General features: G+C 41.9%; 4 protein-coding genes across 7 annotated transcripts in view; 2 read left to right on the forward strand and 2 right to left on the reverse strand.

Annotated features, from left to right (window-relative positions):
- AFF4 (ALF transcription elongation factor 4) overlaps positions 1–10,654 on the forward strand; it is an 89,982-nt gene extending 79,328 nt beyond the window's left edge. Inside the window, exons 19-21 of one of the 2 annotated variants that reach the window (XM_008014405.3) lie at positions 904–947; positions 2,503–2,723; positions 4,860–10,654. In XM_008014405.3, coding sequence (XP_008012596.1) covers positions 904–947; positions 2,503–2,723; positions 4,860–4,987 — 393 coding nt within the window. In that variant the 3' untranslated portion in view covers positions 4,988–10,654. The remainder of the gene's footprint in view (positions 1–903; positions 948–2,502; positions 2,724–4,859) is intronic. The other variant, XM_008014406.3, reaches the window with a different exon arrangement.
- Positions 10,655–11,335: 681 nt separating this feature from the next.
- LEAP2 (liver enriched antimicrobial peptide 2) lies at positions 11,336–18,485 on the reverse strand. Its single transcript, XM_008014404.3, has 3 exons — positions 12,273–18,485; positions 11,941–12,080; positions 11,336–11,624 (listed from the first exon to the last, which is right to left on the reverse strand). Exons 1-3 carry the CDS (start codon positions 12,327–12,329, stop codon positions 11,588–11,590), a joined length of 234 nt encoding a protein of 77 aa, XP_008012595.1. The 5' UTR covers positions 12,330–18,485; the 3' UTR covers positions 11,336–11,587.
- Positions 18,486–18,601: 116 nt separating this feature from the next.
- Positions 18,602–19,753, reverse strand: UQCRQ (ubiquinol-cytochrome c reductase complex III subunit VII). Of its 2 annotated transcripts, none has more exons than XM_008014402.3 (3): positions 19,600–19,753; positions 19,251–19,417; positions 18,602–18,801 (listed from the first exon to the last, which is right to left on the reverse strand). In XM_008014402.3, the coding sequence occupies exons 2-3, from the start codon at positions 19,402–19,404 to the stop codon at positions 18,707–18,709; spliced, it is 249 nt and encodes an 82-aa protein (XP_008012593.1). In that variant the 5' UTR covers positions 19,405–19,417; positions 19,600–19,753; the 3' UTR covers positions 18,602–18,706. The 2 variants fall into 2 exon arrangements, with proteins under 2 accessions (XP_008012593.1, XP_008012594.1); XM_008014403.3 differs by having other exon boundaries at positions 19,528–19,658.
- Positions 19,754–19,781: 28 nt separating this feature from the next.
- On the forward strand, positions 19,782–25,127 carry GDF9 (growth differentiation factor 9). 2 transcript variants are annotated; one of them, XM_008014401.3, is made up of 4 exons: positions 19,782–20,430; positions 20,721–20,847; positions 20,926–22,141; positions 23,748–25,127. In XM_008014401.3, exons 3-4 carry the CDS (start codon positions 21,745–21,747, stop codon positions 24,716–24,718), a joined length of 1,368 nt encoding a protein of 455 aa, XP_008012592.1. In that variant the 5' UTR covers positions 19,782–20,430; positions 20,721–20,847; positions 20,926–21,744; the 3' UTR covers positions 24,719–25,127. The 2 variants fall into 2 exon arrangements, with proteins under 2 accessions (XP_008012592.1, XP_072866799.1); XM_073010698.1 differs by having other exon boundaries at positions 19,782–20,847.
- Positions 25,128–25,888: the final 761 nt, after the last annotated feature.

The following is a 25,888-nucleotide window of genomic DNA, read 5'->3' on the forward strand; positions in this document are numbered from 1 at the left end:
ACGAGGTCAAGAGATCGAGACCATCCTGGCCAACATGGTGAAACCCCATCTCTACTAAATATATAAAAATTAGCCGGGCGTGGTGCCACACACCTGTAGTCCCAGCTACTTGGGAGGCTGAGGCAGGAGAACTGCTTGAACCCTGGAGGCGGAGGCGGCAGTGAGCCGAGATCAGGCCACTGCACTCCGGCCTGGTGACAGAGAGAGACTCTGTCTCCAAAAAAAAAAAAAAAATCTTTTGTTTTCATGCCATCCTTTTCCAACTACTATCTTAGTTGCCTAAAAGGTTTTCCTGTGTTTCTTCAGGCCAGCAGCACATAAATCCTGCTAAAATCTGCCTCTGATTATGACTTGGAACCCTTCAGTAGTTGCCTGCTAGGTCAAGTTTAAACTCCTTACCCTGGCCCCAAGGGGGTCTCTCTCTTGTTCCTTGTCTAAACCTCTGCTTTAGGCAAACTCCATGGGGCACATACATTGTCTTTTCTGCAGCCTTTGTGCATAGTATGATTCATCTCTCCCCTCTCTCCACCCACCCACCCACCCCCTTTTTTAAGAGAGAGTTTAAAGAAAAAAAAAACGATCATGGCTCACTGCAGCTACTCTCAGGTAGCTGGGAGTAGCTGGGACTTATCCCCCTTCCCTTTACCCATGTGTTACTCATTCTTTCCTTGCCTTTTCTGTGAAGTCTTCCAGAACACCCCAGCTGTCACCTAATAATTTCTTTCTGTTGTACTTTTACACACACACACACACACACACACACACACACACACGTGTTTTGGTGTCTTAAATATTTAAAGCTGCTTGCGATCAGCTCTGACCCAGTGCTTTTAAATATATTTAGAACTTTATAAAGTAGTGGTGGTTTTTGTTGTTGTTAAGTACATTTTATTTTTTCCACAGAATTCTTATAATAATTCTCAAGCACCATCGCCTGGCTTGGGAAGGTAGGTAAAATTTTATTATGTAAAATATTATTTGTGACAATACAAGTGAAATGAGTATGGTCCAATTTCCAAAAATGGAAAGATGACTACTTTTTAAATAAGTAAAACAGTCTCTGATAAAATATTTTTAGAAGTTATAATTTTTTCTCTATTTTTTATGAATTGAAAATATAAGTGAACATAATCATAAAGATTATAGATATGAGACATTTCACCTGTTAAGAAATCTGAGTTTTTACTAGCATTCAACCCTTTTCACAGTTTGATTTCCATAGTTACTTGGACTTATCACAGCAGGCTTATCTTTAGTCAAATCTTGGCACTGCCAGAATTTAGTAACAGTGACACGATTGTGATTTCTCCTCCATCTCCATGTCACTCTCATCCCACCGATCCCACCGATCTCCCAAAGGATGAAAAACACCATGAAACCTTTTTAATTTTATCTGTTCAGTTATTATGTTTATAAGAATTGATGTTCTTTGTCCTGCATGTATTTTTTTACATAAGTTTATAATGTTAAAAGTGCAGATAAAAATACAAACAAGCCGGGTGTGGTGGCTCACGCCTGTAATCCCAGCACTTTGAGAGGCTGAGGTGGGCAGATCACAAGGTCAGGAGTTAAAGACCAGCCTGGCCAACATGGTGAAACCCCATCTGTACTAAAAAATACAAAAATTAGCCGGTTGTGGTGTTGTGCACACCTGTAATCCTAGCTACTCTGGAGGCTGAGGCAGGTGAATCATTGGAACCAGGGAGGTGGAGGTTGCAGTAAGTTGAGATCGCGCCACTGCACTCCAGCTTGGGTGACAGAGCAAGAGTGTCTCCCCCCCCAAAAAAAAAAAAAAAAATATACACACACACACACACACACAAACACACAAATTTATTTTTCTTCCAACTTTTGATTTTTCCTTTCTTTTAGTGTGTGATCACAGTCTTGAACATTTCACAAATTTTAGAACTCCTGAAATGAACCTGCCAGATTTCAACATACATGTTTCCTAAGACATATTTAATTGGCAGGAAGCTTGGGGTGATTACAGTTGCTTGAGAGAGCTGTACCTCTGTCAGCTCTGAGTAATTTGGTTAAACTAGGAAAGTGTCAGAAATTATGGAGTTCAATAAAAGATGTTCCCATCTTCTGCCACAGTTTTTTAGGTTAAATGTGAATTCCACCAAACTTTCTACAAAACAGTATGAAAAATATGTAATTATATGCCTGAATAAATGGAAAGTGTTGAGCAGGGAGTGAGGGGATCTGGCTTTTAAGTCTTTGAACTGTCACTAACAAGGTGCATGACTTCTTCAGTTATTGTCCATCTCTTGTTTTGTTGTCATTCATTAAAACAAAGGGTATAGATTCTAAGATAATAAGGTTATGAATTACAAGATTATAGTACTTATTTAGAAGAAATTGTAGTTGTGGGCAAACCCATCTAGTTTAAGAGAATCTTTACATTTTAAATGCTTTCATGAAGAAAGAGCTAGTAGTACTTGATTTTATAATGCTCACCATGTCCATATGAACACGCTTCCTATTTCTGTTGTGTAGCAAAGCTGTGGGGATGCCTTCCCCCGTTTCTCCAAAGCTGTCACCAGGCAATTCAGGAAATTATTCATCTGGGGCCAGTAGTGCTTCTGCAAGTGGCTCTTCAGTGACCATTCCACAGAAGATCCACCAGATGGCAGCCAGCTATGTTCAGGTCACGTCCAACTTCCTCTATGCCACCGAAATTTGGGACCAAGCTGAACAGCTTTCCAAAGAGCAAAAAGGTAGGTAGGTTTCTGGATAAACTTCAAGGGATGGAATTGTTAGAAGGAACTTTTATAATTTAGTTAAGTAAGTATTTAGTCTATATTTAGTTTTATTATTTACTTTAGAGTTAATGATAATCTTTGTTAATAGTCTTCATTGCTTAGCAGTTACACTAAATGAAACTGAATTTGGTCAAAAGATACCTCTCGTGATTCTGGTGACAAAACTAAACCGAAAATAGTTCTTGGTCTAAGATGAATGTGCCTCTATTCTGGCATATTAAATGTAGCTCATACCATAAAAGTAATAAAACATATGTTCTACCCTAGGATGATTAATAGTAAATTTGGCAATAGGCATAGGATTACATCCAAACATCTGTACATCTGAGAAGGTTAATGTATAAGAAAGCATGTTCATACTGGATTTTTAGGTGTATTGGAAGAAACCTATGAAATAAAGGAGACTAGGAAATGAATAGAAATTTTTTTTTTTTTTTTAAATGAGTTGGAGTTTCACTCTTGTTGCCCAGGCTGGAGAGCAGTGGCACAATCTCAACTCAGTGCAGCCTCCACCTTCTGGTTTCATGCAATTCTCCTGCCTTAGCCTCTTGAGTAGCTGGGATTACAGGTGCCCACCACCACACCCAGCTAACTTTTGTATTTTTAGTAGAGATGGGGTTTCACCATGTGGACCAGGCTGGTCTCGAACTGCTGACCTCGTGATCTGCCCACCTTGGCCTTCCAAAGTGGTGGGATTACAGGTGTGAGCCACTGCGTCTAGCCAGAATTCTTAACATTCTTTAAAATTAGGTTGTTTGAGGCTTTGGCCCTTAAAATTTATTATTTCCCAAACCAAAGACATTGAGAATTATGAAGTATTTGAAGACCTTAGTGGAAAGTACTGTATAACCACCATTTTATTTAATAGATGTTATTAGCAAATATGTGCATGCAGCTTCTCTTCCTTTGCAGAGAAACACTACATTAGCCAATCAAGTGTCATTTTGTCACAGAGTATATTTAAATACAGTATGAACAGGTAATCAGATGAAAATGAAAGATTCCTATCCCTAAAGAGAGGTTATGGTGAGAGAAAGGTAAAAGTGGAATCCCAACTTTTTTTTTTTTTTTTGAGACAGGGTTTTACTGTCACCCAGGCTGTGGCACAGTCACAGCTCACTGCAGCCTCTACCTCTTGGGCTCAGGTGATCCTCCTGCCTCAGCCTCCTGAGTAGCTGGGACTACAGATGCGTGCCACCACACCCAGCTAATTTTTCTACTTTTTGTAGAGATAAGGTCTTATTACATTGCGCAGGCTAGGAATCCCAACATTCAACATAAAACTGTATTTATAAAAACATAATTTTTGGCTGGGCATGGTGGCTCACACCTTGTAATCCCAGCACTTTGGGAAGCCAAGGCGAGTGGATCACCACAGGTCAGGAGTTCGAGACCAGCCTGGCCAACATGGTGAAACCCCGTCTCTACTTTAAAAAAAAAACACACACACAAAAAGAAAACCTTTTTTGTATTTTGTATTTGGCAGAGGCAGGAGAATTGATTGAACCCAGGAGACAGGGGTTGCAGTGAGCCAAGATCATACCACTGCACTCCAGCCTGGGCGACAGGGAGACTCTGTCTAAAAATAAATGAAAATAAAAACATGAGATTTAGTTATCAGTTGGTTCATGGCATATGATTGTAGCTGAAAGTTTGATATAATCTTAAGTATCTAACCTCACAGAGGCTGTTACAGGAAACCCGCAAAAAACATCCTCCTTTTTGTATCACTTGCTGCTTATACAAAAGCACAAAATGTTTTGAGTAATCAGTAGCACATTATGGCACTAAGTCTTCATTTTAATAATATTTACTACATAATAGCAATTTATCATTTCCATTCATGGAATCCTGCTTATACATAACACTTAATTTCTGACCATACATTCTGTTTAAAATGTTGCATGACTTAGGGAACAAATATAACTTGAGAGACTGTGGAATGATTTGCTCTAAAACATGGACAGTAAGCATTTTAGTGTAGGAGGAGGTATTTTTTTGAGTTTATGAATGCTGTTTTATAATCTCATAATTTTAAAGCAGTGATTCAAAACAGTATATATCATTTAATGAATATTTTTGGTTTTCTAGAATTCTTTGCTGAACTGGATAAAGTAATGGGCCCTCTCATCTTTAATGCAAGCATCATGACAGATCTAGTTCGTTATACCCGGCAGGGACTGCACTGGCTTCGCCAGGATGCCAAGTTGGTATCTTGAACTGAACACATTCTCGTTGCCTCTGATTTTCTCCACAACACTGTGTCACATCACGAAGGAAAACTGCCATAACATACCACCTAGTCGACACTAAGAATGAGGAATAGTTTTCTCCTTGTTGGTTCATGTGTTGTTGTTTTGATAACCCAAAGCCATCCTGTCAGTTGGCCCCTTTAATATTTCCAATGTGAACAGTTATTTAAATGCTTTTAATTCTGCAGCACATTGATAAGATGGTTTCCATGAGCTATGATAAGATTGAAATTCCAGTTGCAATTCATAACTAATGAATTGAAATTTTATTTATTTTAATTTTTTTAAGTTCCCAGATTGGGGCTAGTTTAAGACTTAGTTATTTCTCCCTATAAATTTACTCTGTTGAATATTTAGCATAAATTTAATGTAGACATTTTTATTTATATACTTCGGGAGCTTTATTACCTAATACCTTTTTGTGGTAGCTGTTCTAAGAGTAAGAATTGGTTCATCTAAAATAAGGACATATTCTTTCTACACCTACTACCTGATCTGATATTTGAAATCTTAACTCCAATTTTATTATTGTGGAATTTACAGTTAGTATTAAGGATATTCTTCTACACATGAAAAAATCACTTAAATATGAGAAAATGGCATTCTACATGTATGTACTATGAAATGTGTCTGATTTGGTATGCATTATTTCAAAAACTGTGAATGTGTGTTAATAACACTACAGCAATCACACGGTGACTATAACTTGCATTTAATGCATTACAAAAGAGGGAGGGCAAACTTTCTAGAAGAAGCATTTTGTGTTGAAGGGTTTCATAAAAGGACAATCCTGAACGTTACGGATTTTATTAAAACCATATGTTATTTTTTGTTGCTAATCATTTGACACTTAATCGAAACAGAATAGGTTACTGTGGAAAAATGGATGATCCAACTCCTGAGGATTGCTGCCTATGTGTCTTTAATTGATTATCTTTGACGGTTAGAGTTATTTTTCAGATTTTTTCCCCCTCATACTGGATTGTGATGCTCTGATATGAGCATGCAGTGACTGATACAGAAACAGGCTGGAGCTTTGGTGTGTGCTTTTGCTATACAACTTAACAGTTCTAATGCCTGATGTAGAGATGATGAATTTCTCCTTTTTAAACCTATCTTGTGTTTACTGCTTTTGTATTATGAAGGCCCTCTTCAATGATGTGTGTTTCTGATGGAATCAGAAAATTTCACACTAGAAAAGTGTACCTAACTTGATTCAGTGTGAGCTCTTGGGACAGGGAGGGGAGCCAAGGGTAGAGCTTAAGAAGCTGGCTCGTAAGAGTTGTATATCAAAGTACCTTTTGCTGCAAGGTGCATATAGAAGTCTAAGGTAAGAAATGTACCCTCTATACTTTATTTTTCATGCCCCTATCATGTTTGGTGTGCCTTAAATCTTACCTTTAAATGAAGACTCTATGGATTGTTTACAATTGAAGTTTTACACTAGGACCAGATCGTCCATACATGATTGGTCTTCTACAATAATAATGTTAAATTCTCTTTCATTTTAAATCTTTCTTTAGGGTCATATAAAGATTAGTTCTTTCAGAAAAGCTATTGCTTTGGTACATGACTTAGTCTAACCAATTGGGTAATGCTGCTTTGAAAAATAGTTTGTCCCTCTCCCCATTCCAGAAATGAATCCATCCAGTCAGAAAAAAAGATTATACTACTATTTGTAGATGATTGATAAGGCTTGAAATAGGAAAGGGGAACGAAGGCATAGAAAAGTTTCAAGTCCAGTAGTGCAGTGAATCCTTTGTGTTTGAGTCTTTTTTACACTTATTTCTGAAGTTAGTGAACATTGTCCTTGTGGCCTCATATTTATAGAGCTTCTTAACTGTTTTGTACTTCAGATTGTTTTTAGATATCATTGAAGATTGAGATGTACAAATTATGTTGAATTTAACCAGTTTCCCTTGGAGAAATTGCCTCTGATATCTTTCTAACTTAATCTTAGTGTGTTCTAGGAACAGTTTTCCATAAGAGGACAACTTCTCAATGATCATGATAGTTATTTAGTAAGAAATAATGGTTGTTAATCAAGTACATGTATGTCTTGTCATTCTCTGATTTCTCTGACTCAGATTCCTTAATTTGCAGTGATGTCTTAGAAATGGAAAGAATATCCTCTGGGCTTTCAGACTTTCAGCAACAACAGCCAATGGGATACCTCTACGTTCTAGTGTGTTCTAGTCTCTTGTATGTCCTGAAAGGCAGCAGGAGCATTTCTGGGGTCACACTGATATTTTGTTAAAGCAGAGTTTCCTGCATGGTTTATGGTGCTGCTCTAATATTTTCTCTTTAAAACTGTGTCAATTTTTGGAGAATGAATTTTTCAACCTTTTCATTGTGGAGGGTTTTTCCCACAAGGTAGTAATGGGCAGTGGATCAAAATCCTATCGTAAATGATTGAATTTTCAATGTCATAGTGTATGGAAATACTACTCCCTTTCCTTCACATCTGTCTTCTTAGATGTTCTGTCTTTGTCATCATCTGCTCCAGCACATACTTTGGACTCCTTTACAGGTGACCTTCCTCCCTCCCTCCTCAATAGGTGTCCTCAGTGTTTTCTAACCATTTAAAACTGAATTTGACAAGTGGCTAAAAACTTAGTCTGAGACTTGTACTGAATATATGGTTAATTATAGAAACAACAATTTTAACAGTTACTCTGTTGACTGCTCTTTATGACTATACTTGCATGCCAGGAGGCAGCAGCCTATACACCATTAGACTCTTTACAAGCAACCAATGAACCAATTGCAGTGGATGCAGTCGTCACAGTAGTCTTGCCTGGGCTGGACTGGGCTGGGCTGTGGGGAGCATTCCCCTTCAGGGGAGTTTCCACAGCTCAGCCCAGGCTCCAGTCTGGCTAGAGAGCATCCAGCCCATTCCTTGCCTCAGTGCTACCTTTTTCTGGGCAAGTAGCCAAGAAGTGACTTTATACACAGTGAGTAATTCAGATAAACTTAACAGCTATAGCTGCCGAAGAGTGGAGAAGGTTGACCACCACTGATTTAATTCCCTAGTGTAAAAGCAATAGAGAGCAGTGTGTGCGTGAGCCCACAGTCACCTGTGTTTCTGGGAGCTCTCACAGTGGCGGATTCATAGGCACTTGGGCTGTACTTTGAATGACACAATTGTGGCTTTATTAGATTCACTAGTTTTTTAAAAATTGTTGTTTGTTTCTTTTCATTAAAGGTTTAATCAGACAGATCAGACAGCATCATTTTGTATTTAACGACAGAAACGTTGGTACATTTTTTCATGAATGAACTTGCATTCTGAAGCAAGAGCCTACAAAAGGCACCTGTTACAAATGAAAGTTCTGGCTCTGGAGGCCAGTACTCTGTGGAGTGTCAGAGCAGCCATTATTGTTCCAGTCAGTGATGCCTAGTTATATAGAGGAGGGGTACACTGTGCACTCTTCTAGGTGTAAAGGTATGCAACTTTGGATCTTAAAATTATGTACACATACACACTTTATATATATGTATGTATGTATGAAAACATGAAATTAGTTTGTCAAAAATGTGTGTGTTTAGTATTTTAGCTTAGTGCAACTATTTCCACATTATTTATTAAATTGATCTAAGACACTTTCTTGTTGACACCTTGAATATTAATGTTCAAGGGTGCAATGTGTATTCCTTTAGATTGTTAAAGCTTAATTACTATGATTTGTAGTAAATTAACTTTTAAAATGTATTTGAGCCCTTCTGTAGTGTCGTAGGGCTCTTACAGGGTGGGAAAGATTTTAATTTTCCAGTTGCTAATTGAACAGTATGGCCTCATTATATATTTTGATTTATAGGAGTTTGTGTCTGGGTCCCAGGAACATCTACTGGGGGTGACTGTTAGGCAGCTTGTGATGATGTTTTTTAAAAAACCTAAGTAACTTGGGGAGCCAGAGCATTTCAAACCCATATAGACAACTATCATACCTGTATATCCCCTAATACATGGAACATAAATTTCATTTCAGCTTTATACATTAATGTATTGAAGAGGCAGGCTTTTTTCCAGTAATAATACTGCACAGCTAAGGTTGCTATTCAGTAAAATTAATAGAAGAGATAATTATTGAATGCCTTGGAATATGTAGCGATAAGAGGCCAAATTTTTCATGTTTGTGAGCACGTCTTTCAGATACTCACTAATGGAGAAATTCACTTTAGACCTCTAGACCCCAAAACCAAGTTAGCAAGTGACAAAAAGTAAATTGTTAATAGTTTGTAAAGTGGATGCTGGTCTTATAAAGCTCCTATTCACATGAACCCTATGGTTAATTAGAACTTGCTGTCTCCAGAAAAGGGAATGGAAAGAATAACTATGTATCTTCTTTTCATGTAATTTAGTCACAGAATAAGGTATTCAAGTTAAGTCTAATCCAAGTGTTAGAGATCTTTAAGTATCCTAAAATAGCAGCCTAAGTAGTCATCATGTAAAGAAGTTGACTTTCAGGAATGTCAGCATTGACCTCCTCCTTGCCGCTGTTACTCAGCTAACCATAACTTGCCATTCTTAAAAATAAAAAAGCTCCCACCCAGAAATTCTAGTAATACTCAGTTTTGACCTCTTAACTGCTTCCATGTGGGATTTCTTTTCAGCTTTTAACCATTGGAATTTTCTACCTGGTATGTTCCTCTCTGGAAAATATCAATTTGGAAATGCTGCCTTTCAAATCAATGCCATGATTTTCCATATTGTTGAGTTTGTTGTTGCTGTTCCAGAAGTGTCCCCATTTTACAACTTTATGCACACACCTGGCAAATCATTAACATGAGCATTCAACAGTACTGGGATGGGTGGGGTGGGGGGTGGGGGGCTCACCAACAGAACTGGCCAGCTGACATTGCCTGAAAAGGCACCACCTTTGAGGGCCAGTTGTGGGGTTGGTAAGCACAGTTATGAAAATTTCTATCTAGCCTCCGTTTTGAATGGTTTTAAGAAATTTTGTATATGGAGGATGGAAATGCTTATATATTTATTGAAAATCCTTTTATTTGAAATTAAAATTATTTGGTAAATAATTGTTTGATATTTGGGGAGGGTTTTGGAGGGGAGGTAATGTCACTGATAAATTAAAAGTCTGTTGATTTTGCAGAAAGGTACTGTTAGTGACTGATAGGATGCCTTTGTTTTGTACATGAACCAAATCTTTGTTTTACGTTTCTTTTATCCAAAATATTTAGGCATCTGACATTTTCAACCAGAATTTCAATTATATACTGTGATTTTTATTTGTTGCAATACATTAAAATATCAGAGGTACTTAGGGGCTCAAAAGCTAGGATTTCTAAGTCAGTATGTGCATTTCACATGATAAAGCTGTTAATGGTGAGCAAAGTATTATATACTAACTAGATTTTTCCACATCTGTATAGTATATTATATGTATTTTGTGGTATTGAGAGTATAGAAAGTTTAGAGTGTCAAACATGCGTTTAATGTGTATTTTTAAACAAATTTATGGCAATTAAAATATTTGGAGACAAGGGTATCACATTTCAATTTGTAAAGATCTTTTTAACTTTACTGTGTCATTAAGATGCTTTGTACAATGCCAAACCATAGCTGGAGAAACTAAGTTTAATAAATATCAAATAGATTTTCTGTATTAAAGTTAATGAACACTGTGCTCTTTATATTTCTTCAACTGAGCCCTTTTCATGCAATTCCTGTTTTGTGTCTTAACGTCCATTACTACTCTTTAAAAGTCTGTTCCCGCCAGCTGAGGTTTCATTTTCTGATTACAGAAATTCTGAACTTGCTGCCATGGGTCCTTGTGCATATGTCAAAATTCACCTTGTCCCAACATAAATCTCTTTTGGTGCTTTTGGTGGCTTGGGCTTTTATTGCTTTATTAAACTAGATCTTTCTTTCTGTTCTACCTTATGTTCAGGCAGTCATAGACAAACCTGGGTGCTTCATTAGATGGCAAGTGCCAAGCCTGACCTTTTTTTTTTTTTTTTTTTTTTTTTGAGACAGAGTCTCTCTCTCTCACCCAGGCTGGAGTGCAGTGGCATGATCTCGGCTCACTGCAGCCTCCGCCTCCCAGGTTCAAGTGATTCTCCTGCCTCAGCCTCCCAAGCTTGACCACCTTTGACACCTCCCTGAAGAGTTATGGAATGAAGGGATCCACAACTTAAGAACTTGCTGAAGTTGATTACGGAGCTGTTGATTATGTAGCTCTCACCACACTTTCCAGATTGAGAAGTTAACACATTATTGGGCAATGCTGTTTTTTTCTTTAGTATACAAAGTGAATCCTTCTTTCCCTCAAAAACTTGAATTCCAAACTGCTAAAATTTCAATTTGAGACATTTAATAGTATCCATAGAAAAATAAACTCTAAATTGACAAGTTTAGTTATACTTATCCATATATCAACATTCTAAGAAGAAATGGAGACCAATTTAAAGCATACATCTGCCTTTAAATATTAAAAATACAAGATTGCTTCACTTGTGTGTCTCCAGCCAAAATGCAGCTAATCAATATTCCATAGAACGGAGCATTGTCAGAGGTGACTGCTGTCCTTTCTTCCCCTGGTATGTACATCATTCCTGGACCACACTTAAGGAACAGCGTCTTTTTCTAGGGGAAAAGAAAGGATAGTTTAAGATTGGGTCTAGGAATGACCAGGGCCACCTATGCTGCATTTCCTTCCTCTTCACTTGATCTATCTAGTTCAGGAAAGACTGAAGAATGGAAAGGCACCACTCTTTCATGGTACCCACATGGAGCTGTTCGTGGCTCCTAATGCCTAAGGGATTTTCCATGGAGCTCCCAGTCTCAGCCTAGAACTCCTCCATCCCAGCTTTATTCTTAGGTTCATGTGTCCCCTCGTCACTCCTCTGCCCAGCTTTACAGGGCTCTCTGGCCCAACCTTACTCCCAGGTTCGTGGAGTACCTGCATAGCCTTGTGATACACTCAGAATCATCCCGGCAGGAGGCTCCAATGGGCCTGAGGGAAACCCCTCTCCAAAATGGGGTCATTCTCCGTGGCCTTCTCTTTGCTGAACTCACTTCTGGTATTGGGGAGCCATCTATCTGTAGGGCAAAGACATTCAGATATGGAAGTGTTGACACCCTGCTGCACACCTTGGAAGAATGATCATTCCCCAGATGCTGTAGACTCAGAACAGAGGAACCATTCCTCAGGACTGAGTCTAGCTTTCAAGTTCCACCACCACTATCATCTCCACACTCCACACATACACATATGTATCCTTCCCTCCTTACCTGGCCCAACAGCAAGAGGAAGATCATGAGGACTGCACAAAGTTTGAGGTGCCACATCTTGACAGAGGGAGGATGTTGGAGCCTGAAAGCCAGGGACAGTGCCTACTTCCTTTTATAGACTGACATCGACTCTTGCATTGTTACCAGGTGAGATGGGGGCAAAGTTTGTATTTGTAATCAGAATCAATTTAATAAGTTAATATCTACCAGAGGAATGTGCTCAAGGGCCGCCTTTCAGGCACGCTGTATTTACTGATCCCTCATCTGGACTTTGAGTGATTGTGTTGCTGGCATGGACCCTTTTGCCCATTTTACCAAAAGTCAGCACTGCCCGTCCTTCCCTTCAAAAGCCACGTGAAACCATTGAGGGAGGTCAAGCAACTAGCCACATTGCTATTCCAAAATAGCTCAGTGAGATCACTCCCATAGAATTCCAATAATGAAGTCTTCAGAAATAATGTTGACCCCGTTGGGCCTTGTCTAGGAAAGAAGCACTGATCTATTGTGTACAGGCAATTGGATAAGGCCCTTATCCCCTTTCTGTGGAAGGATGCTTCAGCAAGGTCTACAGTTCCCCAGATCCTCCACTTGCTTAGATGGACTATCACCCTAATCTGCACCAGTTCATCTCACTAGTAAAATGAAGACCCCAGCTGTGGAAAGTTAGAAGTCTGGCCTCCTGCCCTCTCAGGGGAATGGCTGGATGTGAGACTTACTTGGACCACAGGTGATGAATAATTATAGGTTTCTTTTTGTCTTTAAGCACATGCAGATGAGGAGGTAACAAGATCTCCTAAATCAGAGGGAGAGCTTGTGTAGTGACTGTATTAAGCGCCTTGAATTATGGCCTTTCTTCCCAGTAGTTGAGTGGGGCCTTTCCTTCCGGCAGATTCAGGGCAGGAGGCATAGGGATGAGATATCTCCAAAGCCCAAAGCATCCATCAGTTTAAGTAGGAACTGCTGCAGATTTCTTCTTTTTTTTTTTTTTTTTTTTTTTTAGATGGACTCTTGCACTGTCGCCCAGGCTAGAGTGCAGTGATGCGATCTGGGCTCACTGCAAGCTCTGCCTCCAGGATTCACCCCATTCTCCTGCCTCAGCCTCCCGAGTAGCTGGGACTACTGGCGCCCGCCGTGACGCCTGGCTGATTTTTTGTATTTTTAGTAGAGACGGGCTTTCACCGTGTTAGCCAGGATGGCCCTGATCTCCTGACCTCATGATCCGCCTGCCTCAGCCTCCCAAAGTGCTGGGATTACAGGCGTGAGCCACCGCACCCAGCCCACTGCTGCAGATTTCTAGACCCAGGGAGGACATGTATCTAAACCATGAGTAGTTATGGGTATTAGTGAAATGACATGGGAATTTTAAGTTTGAGGGGAAAGGTGTGAATTCAGAGTAAGGAGATTCATTGAACTTTAGATCTTCCTATGACCTGGGAGGATAAGCTTAAGACAAATACAACAAATTCTTTCTGCCAGGCATCACACTGAAAACGTGACTAATACCTCTTCCCAAGGGCCGTCTCATCTTCACACGTTACGTATTTGGATAAGAACCTGCTTGATCCTTTACCCCAGGAAAAAGAGGAGATGCACAACAGCTGAAGGTAGAAAAGGATGGCCACTGACCGGCTTCTTGCCAAGGGAGAAGCAGATGGTTTGATGGACCTCAGAACTGGAATTGGGCAGGATGTGACCACAGATCTGACTGTCCTGGTTCTAGTCCTCTCAGAATCATGGAGCCAGGCCTTGAGGGGGATGCCACTGCATGCACTTTAGGAACATTGAGAAGAGACCTATATACCAACTAACCAGTTGAGACTAGTTACCTGCTCCCTCCCTTCACCCCTGAGCTTGGATACTGGATGATCCCAGATGGGGCCTAACTGGGAACTTTTGTTGGGAGGGGAAGTGGCTATGTGGTGACCTAGTGAGCATTGGGTAAGAACACAAATGTGATTAGATAAGCAAAGGACTGAACAACGTGATGTCCTACAGCCAGTTGGGTCTGTGGCCTCAGTGCCAGCCTCCCCTTTACCAGTCTAGAGTGACGTGCCAAATGGGATTTGGAAACTGTTCATCCAAAAGATGAATACTTCTCCACTTCTCCATTTCTGCCTTCCTGTACTTCTAGCAGGATCAAACTAGCCTGTTGTGTTAATTTGTAAAGCCGATAACACAGTCAGGGAAAGAAAGCTTGAAGCCCTTGCCCCTCTGTGTGTAGGGGGAAAGGACCATTCATCTTCATGAGTGTGACAACACTCAGAGGACTTTGGTTCAAGCTTCTATGTTTTATGCCACCCTCTCCCCAAAAGAAAAAATGCATTAGTCACTGTTGAAGGAACCACTGTTGGGAAAGGGGAAAGTATTTTAACATATGTCTACGTGAACTCTAGTTGTTTTAGCTAAGTATGGCACAAAAATCAAACTCAAAGCAACATCCAGGCAGCACTTAGCTGAATTGACAGCATTTGTCCACAGATATCCCATACTTGAGAGACTGGGAAGGCCTCTTCTTGAAATTAAAAAAAAAAAAATTCACGGACTCTACAATCAAGTATTTTGCTCAGTGAACTACATGCTCCTTATCCAATAGAAAGGCCTAAGTAGCCTTTAACAGTTTCAGCTATAAGAAGATAGAATGCTTGACTGGTAAGCAGTAGCCTGGGGTCTACAGAGTGCAACTGCCCACAGGCCAGCCCTTCTCCTCTTTGGGCTTTAGTCTCCTATTCTGTCACTTTGGGGGTTCAAATGATTAATTTACAAGAAGAAAATGAGACTGAAGCAGATTTGATAGCCGAGAGCTTGGTAACTCTGGATACAACTCTCAGAGAGTTTATGCTTCTGAGACAAATGCTTAGGATGAAATGGGAGACAGAGGGTATAACTACATGAGCAGCTGTTTGAAACACATTCCAGGTTGATCACTGGGAGTTGGCAGTAATTGGAAACTTTTTGCTGTCCCTAAGCAGAAGGTGCCTAATAAAAGATGAAAGACTCTGAAATGGAAAAACTTTACCAGGTAAAATTTCAACAAAAGGTCAAAGTGTATTTGCTTTTTTGCTAGCTGGAACTGGCATAGACTTTTGGGCCTACCCTAGGCCTGCATTTTGAGGACTGTTTGCAAACTAAAAGAGCGAGGGCATTCCTTTCACCAGACTCTGCAGCCCATAGATTAAAAACGCTTGTGGGGGCAGGAGCATTTGGAGAAAGAAAGGTTAAATGGAGCAAGTGGTTGTGCCAGAGTAGCAGGTAAGGGATCCATACCCAGGATTGGAGGCTCCAGATGGGTTACCAGCACTGAAGCCCACAGCAGTTGTCCATCATTAAAAGGCTTTACTCAGGTCCTCCTCTGAGGACTTACGCAAATAGAATGTCCCCTAAAATGATCCCAGATCATGTATAGGAGCACTGAGCGACTAAAACTCACCACATTCCACACACCCACCACCTCAGCACTCCTGCCACACAGGTGAGATCCATTCCTCCAAGCTTAGAGAGGGAAGCCCTTTGACGAGACACAGGCTTAAAGCAGACTAATTTCATCCAAAGCAGAAACTCTGCACATCACAGGGCTTACGGCACAGTCATCTCAGTAGAGCACTCCTGGAATAAAAAGAATAGGCTCAATGCCTGGTTTGGGCTGAGAAAATGGGTTTCGATCTTTTGAGCTGGTCTCTCCAAAGAAGTCAAAGAACCAGGGAGAAATAGTCTAAGTGTAGAACAAGGCGAGCAAGATGGGAGAGGGTGGCCATCTACCCGGCAGCTTGGGGCAAACACCAGAGGCAGAAAGACATTAACAGCCTCTCAAAGCAGTGGTCCTCCCCTGGGCTGTGAACTTTTTGAAGCTATGCACTGTAAGGATAGGTCCACAGCTTTCATCATTCTCAAAGAAGTCTATGACCCAAATACGTTGCAAGACCTGGGAATAAATCTGGACAGAGAAAAATGGGAAAACTGGCCTGTCTTTTGGGGGTGGGGTAGAAGAGTTCCTCAGTTGCCCTGTTAAGCCCATACCATCTTGACAGACACTTGTCACTCATTTCACCATCATCACAGCCCAAGAACTTTATAATATTTCCATGTTACGGGTGCGAAGCTTAAGGCTCATGAAGGTAGGTTTCTTCCCTGTATCACATAATGAGGAAGTGACGGGCTAAGAGGACAAGCCCAAGATTTTAAGACTCAGCCTTCTCCCCATATCCTGCCTCACAATGTAGTTCATTTTTTAGGTTTTGTTTTGAAGTCTCGCTCTGTCACCCAGGCTGGAGTGCAGTGGCACAATCTGCTCACCGCAACCTCCACCTCCCAGATTCAAGTGATTCTGCCTCAGCCTCCTGAGTAGCTGGGATTATAGGTGTGTGCCACCATGCTGAGTTAATTTTTATATTTTTAGTAGAGACGGGGTTTCACCATGTTGGCCAGGCTGGTTTCAAACTCCTGACAAGTGATCCACCCACTTCAGCCTCCCAAAGTGCTGGGATTATAGGCATGAGCCACCGCATCCAGCCATGTTTTGAAGTATCTTAACTTTTGATTCTTAACAGGCAATAGCAGTATTTAGGATAATAAAGATACAGTCTGGCCGGGCACGGTGGCTCACGCCTGTAATCCCAACACTTTGGGAGGCCGAGGCAGGTGGATCACGAGGTCAAGAGATCAAGACCATCCTGGCCAACATGGTGAAATGTCATCTCTACTAAAAAAAAAAAAAAAATACAAAAATTAGCTGGGCATGTTGGTGTACGCCTGTAGTGCCAGCTACTTGGGAGGCTAAGGCAGGACAATCACTTGAGCCCGGGAGGCGGAGGTTGCAGTGAGCTGAGATCGCACCACTGCACTCCAGCCTGGCGACAGAGCAAGACTCCATCTCAAAAAAAAAAAAAAAAAAACCAGTCTGAGTCAGAATCAAAGTTGCTGCTAGCAGGAAGAGTTTCTAAAAACAGATCTCAGATCTCAGATCCCATGTCATGTATGGTACTGACTGAGCTATGACAACTCATCATATTCCACATACCCGCTACCACAAGTGAGATCCATGCCCTGAAGCTTAGAGAGAAGCCTCTCTAAGAAAGTAGAAGCATAAAACTGCCAACCACACCTACCCCCACCATCTGCCGGTGGGCGAAGGGAAAATGGTACCTTTAATACCAAAAAGATAATTTAAAGGCTTTAGATCAGGGGTAAACCTTTTTTCATAAAGGGCCAGAGTATATATTTGAGGCTTTATGAACCACATATGGTTGAAAACATTGTTGGCTTCCTGGCACAGAAACAGAAAACTGCTGTGGAGGCCAAGAGATCACCTCATCCGTTTTATAGCTGATATCCCTTCAGGCTAAGGCCCGCCTTAGGAGGAAAGGCAGTAGAGCAAGCTTGTCCAACCGCAGTCCTGGCAGCAAGCAGCCCAGGATGGCTTTGAATCCCACCCAACAAAAATTTGTAAACTTTCTTTAAACGTTGAGGGTTTTTTTGCAAATTTTTTTAGTTTATCAGCTATTGTAGTGTTAGTGTATTTTGCATGTGGCCCAGGGAAGCCAAAAGATTGGACACCCCTGCAGTACAGCATAGCTTTAAGAGCATCACTTGAGTGCAAGACTCCACCATTCACTGCTGTATAATTTCTGGCAAATTACTTAATCTCTCTGTGCCTGTTTCCTCATCTGCCAGATGAGGATACATTAAAGGTGCTTGTGAGGTTTAACAGTTCATTTGTGTAGCTAAGAAGAGTATTTGAGGCCTGGAGTGCCATGGCTCATGCCTGTAATCCCAGCACTTTGGGAGGCGGAGGTGGGCAGATCACCTGGGGTCAGGAGTTCTAGACCAGCCTGGCCAATATGGTGAAACCCTGTCTCTACAAAAAATACAAAAAATTAGCCGGGTGTGGTGTCTTGCACCTGTAATCCCAGCTACTCTGAGGGTGGGGCAGGAGAATCGTTTGAACCCAGGGGGCAGATGGCAGTGAGCCGACATCACACCACTGCACTCCAGCCTGGGTGACACAGCAAGACTCCATCTCAAAAAATAAAAAATAAAAGTGTACCTGACACATACTAATTACCATATAGTTACTAGACTTTATTGTTGTTATGGGAGCAGAGGGCCAAGAACCAGCACTCCCCATAGCCCATGTCACCCACAAATGGTTAGCTGCAGGAGTAGCTGCAGCTACTTTCTTGTAGATTATGGAACAAAGGGCGAGCTCTGCTCTTTCACCAAAACCCAAGACCAGGCAAAACTTAAAAGACTCATGCTGAGGAGGGGCGCTTCATTAACTTGAATATTTAGTGGTCACACAGGATTCTACTCACAAAAATGTAAAATCACAACAGTGCAGACCATAGGAAGTTTATTGTGTCTTTGAGACACTACAATGCAGACTCCTCTTCCAGAAAAAGGTCTTTCAGAGACAGGGAACCGTCATCCGGATGCGTTGCTCATTTGTCATTTTCATAGGCAGCTGGATTCTTCCTCTTGGATTTCTCGAACTCTTCAGTCCCCCATGTGTAGAGAAGATAAAACACTACAAACTCTTTAAAAATTAAGAGAGTAAACAGAGCACATATATAAGACATATAGAAGAAAAAAAAGGTCTCAGTCCTGTTGTATTCTTTAAAGTATACACTTAAGTAGTTCTTAGCATATCCAAGGCCGTGCAACTATCATCACTATCTGCTGCACGTTTAATTCAAAGCATTTCACCACTGGTAAGAACTCGATAAAGATGACCTCAGAGCAACACGCTGGAATCACCCGAGTGACCTTGGGCCAGTCATTTCAGTTCTGTAACTCAGTTTTCCCCGTGTAAGATGGGGAGGATAATATGACCAGCTCAAGGGCGGTTAGGAATATTCAACGAGAAAGGTGTGTACGGCAAGTTACAGAGCGCCTGCCCGGCCGCCAGCGCTCAGAGGGGAGACGCAGGGACTGCTGCTGCTGCTGGGGTTCAGCCTCCCGCTCCCACAGGCCCAGGGCACTCACGCGGCACCACGCGAAAGAAAGACTCCCGAACGCGGCGCAGCATGTTGGGGACTCCTTTACTTAAAACGTGCGGCAAGGCGCGCTGCTCCAAAGGTGACAAGCTGTAGCTGATCACATGCCGAATCCGCGTCAGATTCCCAAACTCGCGGCCCATCGTGGCAACGGCCCTGCAGGACCGAGAGCGGACAGGCGCTCGGCTCGCTTTCACAAAGCGCCGCAGTCCCCGCGGCGGTCCGTCCCCAACCCCAGACTCCTGCCCCTGGACTCCTTATCCTACCCTAGCCCAGCGGGGCGCCCGTGGCCTCCCAGGGTCCACCAACACTGCACAACCAGCCTCCCACTCACGCACAGGTGCTAGCTCGCCCTCCGCAGTCACCGAGCCCGTTGACTCTTTCGTCACTTCCGGCAAGATTGGAAGCGGCGCTTGGAGGTCGTGAGGTAACTTCCGGGAGATACCATTTTCCTGCTGTCTCTAAGGGATGATGCCTTTGTCCCAGAAAGAAGTGGCCTGACTGGGTGACCCGTAGGTGGGCGGTGCCTTGGAGGCCCCGCCGGGGCCGGTGGGGTGGAGCCTAGCGGAGGACGTCGGGGATTGAACTGACTTTGGGGGACAGTGGACAGGCGGAGGCGCTCACACTTCTCCTCAGCCCTCGGCCTTTCTGTGGAATCCCAGTCAGGAAGCGGCCGAATGCGGGAGGCGGGTGAGGGAACAACGAGGTGACGAGCAAGGGGCCTGCCGACCTCGGGGCCCGCGCTGGCCAGGAGCTTGGGGCCTGCGAGTTCTCCCCGTTGTGGACAGAGCGCCTCTGAGCCCGGAGACCGGACCGCCCCACAGCAAAGGAGCACGAGGTTTTATTTAGCCTTGGCCAGTAACTCAAAGGGGGCTCTGTTATTTTCAAGCCATCAGCGACCCCAGCACCACAATCAGGGACACACATCTAAGGCTTCTCTTGGTAACCTCTGTTTTAGAGTCCACTGGCAGGCTGTAAACGTTCCCAAGAGATAATACAAACGTTTCCTCAAATTCAGCCACAAAAAATAATCAAATAATCGTCAACTGATGAATGCTGAGGCCGCCTCGACAGCAGCCAGCGTCCTCCCCAGATGGTTTGCGTGGGCTGGGGGGTATCACGATGCCCCAGTTCTTTCCTCTCCCCACGTGAGAAGCAAGGAACGTCGGGTGAGAGGCCTTACTGTGTTTTCCCTGAAGTGCATTCTGCTTGACGATGCTGTTGTCCTGTACAGCTTGCCATGAGGCGTCTGTCAGTGTTGTTAATGGAATTGCTGGCCATATTTAATCGAGGACTAAGCTCTCATTCAGCAGTTGGGTGTGTTTTATAACACTGCTTATGGCCCACGGAGGCTCGGCAGGCAGTCAACTTGTATTTTGCAGACATACCTTAGTTTTCTCATATAGGTACTGACAAACTGGCTTTGTATCTTGTACTATGTGGGTTGACTTTCTTCCAGCATAGTCTTCTTCGGGGTGGCGCTGGATATCCCCTCATTTCAGCTTTTCATGGTGCTCCTTTGCCTCATTTTTGAAAACCATAATGCCTAGCCTGGTCTCAGCTCCAAGGCAAGAACAGAATTACAGGTAAGGACAGAAATATTGTAGCGAATTCTGACCATTTGGGTGAATAATAATAATAAAAAACATTCATTTATTTTACAGCATCTGCAAACATCCGAAAACCTTTCAATCAAAGTATGTATAGATGAGTGTGCAGACCACAGTAAGGACATCAAGTTGTTATATTTAAAATTAAGTCAAGGTTAAAAGCAATGTCCTCTTTTAAGAACATTGCAAATAAAATTCCAGTACCCCAAGTACATATTCTGTACCCAGCCACCTGGGAGGACTGAGAAACCTAATGGTTTTCTGCTCTCTGGAACTTCTATGCCAGTTGTGACTTTCTCACCCCTCAAATTAACATGCAGCGAATAATTACATATTGTAAACACCTGGAAGTGGAAGAGGCCGTGAGGATAAATTGAGAGGAAGAGTAAACCTAGTACCATAAGTTGCATACCAACAGATCTGAGTATCATCATGAATAATTGGTTAGCTTTTCCACATGCCTCAGAAGTTTCAGCAGGCACCTTGCAAACATCTTAATCCAAATTTCTTAAAAAATGAGAGATTTTATTTAAGATCATTCCTCAATTTATCTTAGACTTTCAGCTACATAGCTAGTCCGGTAGTATAACAATAACAGGTTTTAAGAAATGCCAGGGGAACAGAGAGGAAAGCTAAATAACCAAATAAATCTGTATCTAATGAACTAATTGGCTAAATAAGGTGTTATCAGCTGCTCGATATACAGCTGATAAAAATCATCTTCAGCTAGGCATACTTGAGGCCTGATTACAGAAGCGACCCTAGTCCACCCACACACCTGAAATTTATTTAAGAGACCAAGCTAGGCTCTTCCTGGCTTTTAGGAAGAGGACTGGCATGGAGAAATGTGTTCCTCACTAGTTCTCCCAGGCCATGGCGCTTCCCAACAAATTTCTCCTTTGGTTTTACTGCTTTGCCTGGCTGTGTTTTCCTGTTAGCCTTGGTTCTCAGGCTTCTGGGGGAGATGCTCAGATTGCTGCTAGTGCTGAGTTGGAATCTGGGGCTACACCTTGGTCCTTGCTGCAGCCTATAGATGAGAGAGACAGAGCTGGCCTCCTTCCCCCGCTTTTCAAAGTTCTATCTGTTGGGCGAGGTGGGGCACCTAGGCTGCAACCAGACTCCAGAGCTTTGCACTACATGAAGAATCTCTATAAGACATACGCTACCAAGGAAGGGATTCCTAAATCCAAAAGAAGTCACCTCTACAACACTGTTCGGCTCTTCACCCCCTGTACCCAGCACAAGCAGGTTCCTGGAGACCAGGTAACAGGTATGTAAGAGCAGATTGGTTAACTGGGTGGAGGGAAGATGATAGACACTTCTGCATTTCAATTACAGAAAAGAGCTGAGCCTAGTTCCTTGAATTGCATTTTATTTTGCATAAAACTCAATATCCAATTGAAACAAATTTGGGACTTGAGCTTATTGTTTCTTCCTAACGCTCTCATTGGTTAAGGTGGGCTAATATGATGGAATTTTAAAGCAACACCAGAGACTTAATGGCTTTCAGGGCTGAGGGGAAGTGCTGCTAGAGAATGTTAGCATCTCTTTCTAGTCCACCAAGCTTTTGGCCCAGGAATGGGCCTTAAACTTCTCTTACAGCTATTGGTGTGACATGTTAAATAGGGTATTTTTCTCGTTAGTTTCTGTGAGAGAAAAGCTTAAAGTTCCCATTTGGAAGAGTCAGTCCTTACAAGAACAAAGTATCAGTCCACAGTTTCACTCAGCAGTTGGGTGTGGTGCTTTAAAAAATTATAACGTAGTGAAACCCCGTCTCTACTAAAAATACAAAAATTGGCTGGGCGTGGTGGCTCGTGCCTGTAGTCCCAGCTACTCGGGAGGCTGAGGCAGGAGAATCGCTTGAACCAGGGAGGCGGAAGTTGCAGTTAGCCGAGATTGCACCACTGCACTCCAGCCTGGTGACAGAGTGAGGCTTCATCTTAAATAAATAAATAAATAAATAAATAAATAAATTAAATAATTCTATCTACTAGCTCTTGATTTAAAACCATTCTAACTCAACAGGGTAGTTGTATCTGCTTAAAACCCTTTCTCCTTCCTTAATATCATATTTTAATGCAGTGATTTTAGAGCATCCGTTTTTCTTCTCAAATGTTCTAAATTAACTAGGACAATTACATTGTTTTAAATTGACTTTCTTCACTAGGGCTTAGAATGTCATCTTAATAAGTCTGATAAGTGTTTTTATTATGGTTTTCCCTCTAGGGACTATCCAAGAGAAAAATACTACTTTTCTTATCAGCTGCTTCTATGTTTGGAGCAAATTGCTCAGAATGAAGCTTCAGGCTGAGCACAGTGGCTCATGCCTGTGATCCCAGCACTTTAGGAGGTTGAGGTGAGAGGATTGCCTGAGCCCAGAAGTTCGAGACTAGCTTGGGCAATATAGTGAGACCTTTTCTCTACAAAAACAAAAAATTAGCCGGGCGTGGTGGCTCATGCCTATAGTCCCAGCTACCTGGGAGGCTAAGGTGAGAGGATCAGTTGGTCCTGGGAGATTGAGGCTGCAGTGAGCCATGATGGTGCCACTGCATTCCAGCCTGGGTAACAGTGAGACCCTATCTCAAAAAAAAAAAAAAAAAAAAAAAGTTCAGAATGTAGTGCTTCCCTGTTACTTTAATTCACCATCAAATCTGACTTTCTGGAGATAAAATGTCCAGTATGGTTGGTGGGAATTAGTAATGGTACCAATTGCCTGCCTTTTCTGTATTAACCCCCACTTTTTTTTTTTTGAGGCTTGAGAAAGTAGGGGAAAAGAGAAGGGAGAAAGCATATTACGAAGTACTATTTCTTTGACTTGACTACCTGTTATGTTGACTCATATTCAAGGACTACTGGTAGATTATTTTTCTTCTTAGGAATCCTTCCATCAGTGGACCTGTTATTTAACCTGGATCGCATTACTACCGTTGAACACTTACTCAAGTCAGTCTTGTTGTACACTATCAACAACTCAGTTTCTTTTTCCTCTGCTGTGAAATGTGTGTGCAACCTAATGATAAAGGAGCCAAAGTTTTCTAGCAAGACTCTCCACAGAGCTCCATACTCATTTACCTTTAACTCACAGTTTGAATTTGGAAAGAAACACAAATGGATTGAGATTGATGTGACCAGCCTCCTTCAACCTTTAGTGGCCTCCAACAAGAGAAGTATTCATATGTCTATAAATTTTACATGCATGAAAGACCAGCTGGAGCATCCTTCAGCACAGAATGGTTTGTTTAACATGACTCTTCTGGTGCCCCCCTCACTGATCTTATATTTGAATGACACAAGTGCTCAGGCTCATCACAGGTGGTATTCCCTTTACTATAAAAGGAGGCCTTCCCAGGGTCCTGACCAGGAGAGAAGTCTGTCTGCCTATCCTGTGGGAGAAGATGCTGCTGAGGATGGGAGATCTTCCCATCATCGTCACCGCAGAGGTCAGGAAACTGTCAGTTCTGAATTGAAGAAGCCCTTGGTCCCAGCTTCCTTCAATCTGAGTGAATACTTCAAACAGTTTCTTTTTCCCCAAAATGAGTGTGAGCTCCATGACTTTAGACTTAGCTTTAGTCAGCTGAAGTGGGACAATTGGATTGTGGCTCCACGCAGGTACAACCCTCGATACTGTAAAGGGGACTGTCCAAGGGCAGTTGGACATCGGTATGGCTCTCCAGTTCACACCATGGTACAGAACATCATCTACGAGAAGCTGGACTCCTCAGTGCCAAGACCGTCATGTGTACCTGCCAAATACAGCCCCTTGAGTGTTTTGACCATTGAGCCCGATGGCTCAATTGCCTATAAAGAGTATGAAGATATGATAGCTACAAAGTGCACCTGTCGTTAACAAATGGTCCTCTTAAAACCTTGAGCCTATTTGGTAAAGTAACTAGTGTGTGCCTATGTGTGCCTTCAAGAGAAAGCTTCGTATATTAAGTGTCTAAATGCAGCATGTGTTGTGTAAAGCAGAACCTGTGTAGATTAGTACCTTCTATGGCATCTATCAGGATAAAGGGATAACATCAATTGTTGCTACAGAGCCTTTTTTTTTATTTCCAAATTTAAATGAAATATAATTATTGTGGAGAACTGTACATTTTTTTCCTTGAACCATTTCTTTCTTTTCATAGGAGTCTTATTCTTGATAGAGAAACATCCTTAATTAGCATACATCCTGGATGGACTTGCAGCTATAAATTGGCAATTCAGATTGCTGTAGTCTTAATGGAAGAATAAATTTCTGTCAATGGCATAAATTTTGTGTGTGTTTCATTAAAGATTGCTTTTAAGTGATCATTTGGGGGAGACAGGAAGTGTCTAAAAGCTGGCCAGAGCTCGACTTTTGATTCTTTTTCAGGGTGAAAGGGAGGCTAATGTCACCGAAATTCTCATGAAGTTGAGACTCACTAGGACTAGAGAGTAGGCAGTATAACCCATTTCTGTTGCTTTAGTGTGATTGGTGAACAGTATACTAATTCTCCTTGTTAACTAGCATATATAAATCAATCGAGTCACACAGAACAATATAACATTTGCCCCACTCATGGAAATTGCCTTGCATGTTTTTCCAAGAAAATCTGTGTAAAAGACTTTGTAAGTATATTTTTTTCTTTATATATTTAAAACCTCTGACCTTATGAAAGGAAGCCAGGGAAGGTTTTTTGTTTCGGTTTGGTTTTTGCTGATTTGCTTAGCTCCCTCTACTCCACCCCCACAGGTTTTTTTTCCAGCTCAATTTAGAACTGTTCCTACTAAGCTTGCCTGGTTATGTTACTGACTGGGACTTGTGTGGATGCTAGCGTTTTTATGTAGGTTTTCAATATATCTATTTTGAGAGAGCCCTGGAGGCACAGAGGTAGGGTTGATATTGTGATTTTGTGTTTTGAGTTTCTAAAACCTTGATGTATAAACGAAAAGTAACTCCTAGGTGTAATAAGTACTTTTCATTCTTGTCAATGATCTTTTTTGGGTGCTATTTTTAGCTTCATTAAATATGCACATACCATATGATTTACCC

The sequence above is a fragment of the Chlorocebus sabaeus genome, chromosome 23, assembly GCF_047675955.1.
Source record: "Chlorocebus sabaeus isolate Y175 chromosome 23, mChlSab1.0.hap1, whole genome shotgun sequence".
Classification (NCBI taxonomy): Eukaryota; Metazoa; Chordata; class Mammalia; order Primates; family Cercopithecidae; genus Chlorocebus; species Chlorocebus sabaeus.